This window comes from Cupressus sempervirens, chromosome 9, assembly GCF_028749045.1.
Source record: "Cupressus sempervirens isolate cs-2001-9-10 chromosome 9, ASM2874904v1, whole genome shotgun sequence".
NCBI lineage: Eukaryota > Viridiplantae > Streptophyta > Pinopsida > Cupressales > Cupressaceae > Cupressus > Cupressus sempervirens.
This window is the reverse complement of record NC_143126.1, coordinates 497,732,111-497,739,401: the sequence shown is the minus strand read 5'-3', so window position 1 is coordinate 497,739,401 and position 7,291 is coordinate 497,732,111. Positions and strand designations below refer to the sequence as shown.

General features: G+C 35.4%; 1 protein-coding gene across 1 annotated transcript; it reads left to right on the top strand.

Annotated features, from left to right (window-relative positions):
- Window positions 1-237: 237 nt before the first annotated feature.
- On the top strand, window positions 238-6,572 carry LOC149539507 (putative beta-1,3-galactosyltransferase 2). The gene is made up of 11 exons (XM_089800737.1): window positions 238-916; window positions 3,011-3,107; window positions 3,260-3,318; window positions 3,512-3,723; window positions 3,843-3,903; window positions 4,548-4,620; window positions 4,727-4,847; window positions 4,954-5,041; window positions 5,292-5,417; window positions 5,524-5,633; window positions 5,743-6,572. Exons 1-11 carry the CDS (start codon window positions 816-818, stop codon window positions 5,889-5,891), a joined length of 1,197 nt encoding a protein of 398 aa, XP_089656863.1. The 5' UTR covers window positions 238-815; the 3' UTR covers window positions 5,892-6,572.
- The last annotated feature ends 719 nt before the right edge of the window (window positions 6,573-7,291 follow it).

Sequence of the window (7,291 nt, the reverse complement as noted above, 5' to 3'; positions counted from 1 at the left end):
CCACTGCATGTATGTATACTGTACATTAATGTTGGTAGTTAGTAGTCGTCAATTTTGTGACCTTGTTTACTTTTGCAAGGTTCCGTGAGTTACCTACCGAACTCTTGTGAATTTTCATGTAGGTGTTTCTATTGCATTGACTGCGAGGTCAAGAGGGGCTTCATTGTTTTGGGATGAGAGGGAAGCTAAGATTGGGAATAGTAGTAGAAATACCCTCCGTTTAAATTGAGTTTAGTGTTTCTTTGAGGGAAACGATGGTTTATATTCGTTCATAGGAGTTTAAAATGATGTGAATTCTTCATTTATACATTCTTGCTGAGAATCTGCCGTTCCAGTGTCATTTGGGTAACGAGGAGGGGATGAATTAATTGGGTCAATCAGAGATCCTGGTGAGGAGTGGAAACGTTCTTAGTTATAGCTGAATTGTTCCAGAGCAGCCTGATTGCCGTTCTGTTGAATTTCATTGCAGTGGCAGTTGGCCATTACCTAAGAGACGAGCTGGGTCATGAGTATTTGGCGAATATGAGTAAAGAAGTCAAGTGGGTCAATCGGAGATCCATCGAAATAATGGATTTCTATCTGATGATTTCCAGAGTTTTCTGATTACAGTGGCAGTTGGGGTTTTTGCGAGGAGCAATGAAACCCAGGTTCTGAGTTTTTTTCCACAAATTTGACGTAGCGATCTAATGGCGGATTGGCTGGGAAAGCATCTGCAATTTTGTATCTTTTAGCTCATTTTGTAGGACAGCTTGCTGAGCTATGAATTGTATCGAATAAACCGCGCAGTTTCTTCTTTTGGTGGAAGTGTGTTGAGAATGGCTAGAGGTGGAGAAATGCCCGCCAGAGCCATGTCTTTCAAATGGATTTCATTCCTCTGTTTAACAAGTTTCTGCGTTGGAATGGTTTTCACCAATCGGTGAGTGGTGTACTCTCTAAGACAAGTAGTTGGAAGGTTTTATTTTTTACTTCTATTGCAGTTTTTCTTTTCTGAATAGATCTCTGAAGGACGAGGCTTTAGATTAGGTGTTGGTTGTAGACAATTCTCTTTCTAATTTTTGCTTTCATTTTTTGATGTTATGGGTAGAACTTAAAATTATCTTCTTTTGTCCATGTTGCCATATCCTTTTGAATTGAGCAAAATTGTTTCTATATGTTTGTTTTAGGGAGAGGTGAGCAATAAGTTTAAACTCTCGGACAAGCTTGTTCATGTTTACCAAGTTCTTCGCAACTGATCAAAACAGGGTAAACGGAATGCAAATCAAAGGCTTTTACCGAGTAACGACTGGCGATTGTATTGCTTGACCCTTCGTATGATTTTGTTGGAGCTTAGCCCAATGATTTACTATTTTTAAAAATATCTCCCTGTATAATTGTCAGGGATTCCCAGTCCTCTACATCTTGTTTATATCTGATGAAGGGTAAATGAGCTCTCCAAAGTCCAAACACACTAACACCTAGAACTCTTACAGTAATGGTATAAAATAAATGAGTTCATTATGAAAAGCTCTAATTAGAAATTATTCAATTCATCAGAGATAAACTCAAATCTGTGTTTGGGGTTAGATATTGAACCAAACCATGGGATCCGGGAACATAAGGGAATATTTTTCTTTCGTATCTTTTTTTTGGAGGCTGGGCTGAATGTTGGTGGATTTTTCAATCATTCTGTTTGAATTTGGGCTCTTGAGTTATAAGTAGCTTGATCTAACATTTGGTGTATAAAGAGAAATTACAATGAATTTCCTTCCCCTCAAAAGCTTCTGGAGGAATGTTTGGTCCAATTTTTTATTCGAGGGTTTGTTTCCTTTTCTTACATTTGAAATGTAACCCAGAGTTTTGAGTAGATGATATTTGATGAAATTCGCATCATCATGATTTCAATATTAGTTAGTCCAGGCTCAAGTAGGACTGACACCCATAAAATAATTTTTCGAAATGATTATCTATTCAATTCATTTTTTAGTTTCTCTTAGTTGAAACAGATTTTGAGTACCTTGTTTCTGCAATCTGATTTTGATGCCTCACTTTCCAGAGCCTCTTATATTAAAACATGTAAATGCTACCAACTTTGTTGTGCCTGTCGGTGGATGGATGCAATTTCTTGATGTTAAAACTTAAAACAGATATTTTTACCTAAATGTACATATTTATAGATATACAATAACAACAAATGCACTGCAAGTTCCATCTTTACATGGTTTGAATCCTGGTTTTATCAATTCAGTGTTTATAGTTTTAGAATATCAGTACATCCTAAAAACTGTGATCTGTTCATATCTATTCTAAGTTCTGTTATTTCAGGCTTGGTCTAGTTTCTGTCTTTGGAATGTGATCCCATTCTGCTGCCTCTTTTTCTGAATATTCTTCCAGCATTTATTGGATAATATATGGCACTGTTTCATCAAAAGCAAATTTGTTAACACACAATTTTGACCTGAAGTTATTATCGGAGTTACTGCATTGCAAAACAAAAACATCGACAAATGACTTGCAGCCTTAGAAGGAGAAAATTCATCTGCCAGAAAGTTGTGGTATTTTTATTGTATGATCTCTTCTTAGCATGAGGGAGTTTCCTTGCCTTCAATAGACAAATATTTTATTTGTCACCATGAGAAAGTGTTCAGGGATTATGAGGATTTAACTGTCTATAAATGGATATTTGAAACATGTCACATAAGTTTTTCACTATACTTCTCATGTGAATGCATATCAGTAAGACATCGCTGACCTATTCCCTTTGTTATACACGCTTGCAACTGGACTGCCAATAAGTATTATCCTTGAGCATTTTCTTCACTGTACTAGTTTGTTCATTTTTAAGCAAGGTATATTTAATCACATACAAAAAATCTTTTATCAACATATTTTAATAGGCTTTTTATGGCATATAAATGGTTTCATGTCTTCAAGATTGCTTTGATAGATTTGCACTTTTCACAGTTTCATTCTTTGAAATTGATAAATGCAGGGAAGATGTGAGCTAATTTATACATGTTTGCAAATTTCTCAGAATGTGGAATGTTCCAGAAGCAAAAGATGTAATTAAATTTAGCAGAGAGCTGGGAGATCATCTTAGACTTGTTTCTGAAGGATGTAATCCCAAATCAGTAAGTATTCCTTAGTTCAAGACAATTTTGCAGTAGAGTTATAGCACTTGAGCTTAAGTTGTGCTTGTAGTTAAGCTTTTTGGGATGAAAAATTGTGATTTCATGACACAGTAAAGAATTTACAATTATTTTTGATAATTCATATTCAACAGAAACCTATAGACTCCAGACTGTACATGGGGGAAGTCTCAAAGTCGGATCAAGCTATCGAGTAGGTTCTGTGCTCCAGCATTTCTGGTTGTCTTCTTGATGGAGTTTCTTGTCTTGATGATTATTATTTCTATCTATTGCGGTGTGAAATTTTCTGCATTCCTATCTGAAGTTCTTAGTATTTTAGGGAAGGCTCCTAATATATATCTACATAAAACTGGGATATGCTTGATGATGTGATATTCAATGTGCAGAACCCTTAGTAAGACAATCTCGAATTTGGAAGCAGAGTTAGTAGAAGCAAGAGCTGCACAAGCGTCTATATTGAGTGGTGCTCCAATTTCAGGAAATCCTATTATTGTGGACACTGAAAAACGACCAAAAGCTTTTGTAATTGTTGGAATCAATACTGCATTCAGTAGCAGAAAGCGCCGGGATTCAGTCCGCTCAACCTGGATGCCACGGGGTGTGATTTCTTATCTATTGGAATAGTGAACTTTCTAAAACATTGAGCAAAGTGTTTTGAGAGTACCTGTAATGAATTTATGGATACTATAGTGATTTATTTGATTGAAAATGTAACAGGTGAAAGACGAAAGAAGATGGAGGAGAAAGGCATCATTGTCCGCTTTGTCATAGGCCACAGGTATTTTTTGACATCTTTAGGAATCTGATTTTGAATGAGGGTAATTTTGGTCAAATGTATGTAACAGTGTAGATGACAAATGTAAAGAAAACTTGAATTTTAAGTATATATGAGTACTGGATGTTTGCTAGCCAAAGAATCAGACCCCAAAACCTATAATTGAGTTCATATTTATTTATTCCAAAATGAATCAGACTAGCAACTGATAAGAATTATTATGATTACTTACAAAGTAGTTCTTCCTATTACCTTTATTTTCTCCCCTGCTGTAGATTAAAGTGATTTCAAGAGTGACTTAATGATTTTCTGTAAAATTTCATCCTATCTGGCTTTTATATAGATAACTTATGTTTCTGTGAAACAAGCATAACTAAAATTACATAAATATTTGTCTAGCAAAAATCTACATGATAGCTGGTTTACATGGGAATGCATTCCTGCCCTGCAAAACCCCGTCCCCATCTTTTCCTTCATATGTTTAACATTTGTAGGGTGATGACCATACATGAAAGGCCATTTAATCTTTATGTCACTTAGATTATATGTAGCTAAATAAATCAAAAATTACTTTTAGTTGCAGAAATTCAGTGCATTGTGAACATTTTTCTGGCAGAGTAAATTGATGCATTTTTGTTGGTAAACAGTGCTACAACAGGTGGCATCCTCGACAGAGCCATTGAAGCTGAAGACATGCAACACCAGGATTTCATGAGATTGGTATGCTTTTAGCAATGCAATATATATTTTTCTTTATTCTGATGCTTTCTGCAATGCTGGATGATGAGAAAGTAGGTTTCTAAATTGCCAATCTACTTTGGTGCAGGAGCATGTTGAAGGGTATCACGAATTGTCTGCCAAAACTAAGAGCTACTTTGCCACTGCTTATGCGAAATGGGATGCAGATTTCTATATAAAAGTTGATGATGATGTCCATGTAAATCTAGGTGAGGGTTGTGTCACTCTCACATAGCTTTGAAAATGTTTCATCTATCTTTATGTGAGCCGATGTTTTTAATATTTCACGCCATAATGAAAAATCTTGTTCTTCAGGAATGCTTGCAAAAACACTTGCAAAACATCGTTCTAAGCCTCGAGTATATGCTGGTTGTATGAAATCTGGTCCTGTTCTAGCACAGAAGTAAGTAGCAAGAATTGAAAGGAATGCAATGCTTTTAAATTGGGAATTAATAAGATGCAGGACTAAATGGAATTTTCCAAGGTTCTTCTTAGTAGCAACATTTGAAAGCCTGAAACTGAGCTTTCTTTCCATTTTTCTTTTCAATATTAAGCTTTGGAAGCTTGCATTAAGTTTTGTTGCAATTGTTTCTCTGTAGATTGCCATAATTTTGTTGTCTTTCTATTTGTGACTCATTTTGTGTCTTACACAGGGGAGTAAGGTATCATGAGCCAGAATACTGGAAATTTGGTGAAGTGGGAAATAAATACTTTAGACATGCAACAGGTCAACTTTATGCAATCTCAAAGGATTTGGCACAATATATATATCAAAATCAGTAAGTGCTTGAACACATTTTCTAAAGCACTTGTAATGAGACGAAGCTATGTTGTTGTTATAACCAAACAAAGTTCAATTCTAACTAGTTCATTATGATGAACCAGCCAAATTCTGCATAAATTCGCAAATGAGGATGTTTCCCTGGGATCTTGGTTTATAGGGTTGGATGTGAAACACATTGATGATCGTAGAATGTGTTGTGGAACACCTCCAGGTATGAATGCCTCCTACATTCACCAGAATATAAATTTTTTACTTGCATTGATGCATCTATAATACTATGTTACTAGCCAACTAATACTCATTTTAACCTTGGATTGCAGATTGTGAATGGAAGTCACAGTCGGGTAATGCATGTGTTGCTTCATTTGATTGGAGTTGCAGTGGCATCTGCAAGTCTGCAGAGAGGATTAAGGAGGTGCATCGTCGCTGTGGGGAAGACAAAAATGTTGTATTTAGTGCAGCTTTCTAAGTTGATCTCATTAGCCAAAGCAGCTCAGCATATTCATATGCGTAAGACTTAAGAGGCATGTGCGGGTGTGACTTAATAATCAGAAAGGCAGATCCATGCTTGTCAAGACTAATAATGATAAAAAATTCCCCCAATCTCAAGAGTATAGATAGTAAGATTCATTTGTTACCTATGTCTGTGTCTGTATTATAACTGCAACTCAGGTTAGTTTTGGTGTTGGTCTGAGAAGGGTAATTATTCCCACAATGCAAGGCTTTATACGGTGGAAATAACCATCAGCAACTATACTATGGTTCCTCATTTTAGCAGCAAGTTATGGAACTAATGCTGATCATTGTTTTTGCAAGGATGTAGTAGTTTCCCAGCAATTGCCTTGATTGCTCAAAACTAACATACTAACAGTAATATTATGATATCCTGCTTGTGTTGCATTGATGTGGGTGTGTGATGCCACATCTCTTACAACATATAAATCTATGTAAACTTCTAGAGCAGAAGTCAAAATTCATATTTTATTAAAGATGGGGTTCCTATTGTCTGGCATTAACAGTATGCCGCCCATCGTGAGAGTCTGCTACATATGTAATATTAATCCTAAAGGAGATTTTTATGTTCCACTTAGGATTTCTGCAGGATAAATATTTGTTAAGTCTATTCATATATGACGATTATCATTTCTCATTTGATGGAGTACACCTGGAGTAATCATTAGTATTCAGAAACAATGGAATTCAGTATTTGCGGATATGGCTTTTTAAATAAAAGACCAAATCATGGTCTTTATTTGCTCGCTTTGCATGTCATATGATCATTGACATTCTAATGAAGCACATTTGATGTAAAAAAGTAATTTCATTGAACTTGTATATATGGGTTATAAATTGGAAATTTTAACCAGGCCTTTTATCAAGGCATCCACTTTTCTTGGTCATTTAAACAAGTAAAGGACACAATCATTTTAATGCAGCACAGAAATAAGAGTATGCACAAATTTCGGTGAAAATATGGCAACTAGAAGACCAAAACAACGTCTTTTATAAATATGGCCTCTTTTTATGTCATGATCCTCGTCTTCTAGTTGAGCACAGTTGAAGTCAAAACTACATATTATCATTAAATTTGTATTATGTTATGAGGTCTTAACTTGAAAACCCAACCAATAATTTTAGAAAGCTACCTAGTTTCCCTGATCACTTAAATAAATAAAGGACATCATCGTTTTAATGGAGCACATAAGTAAAAGTAAGCACAAATTTCACTGGAACTATGGAGTTTTTTAACTCGAACACCAAAACAAGGTTTTCTACAAAGGTGGCCACGGTCCATGTCATATAATCATCGTCATTCTAATTTAGAACATTTGAAGTCAAATTACAAATTGCATTTAACTTGTATTATGG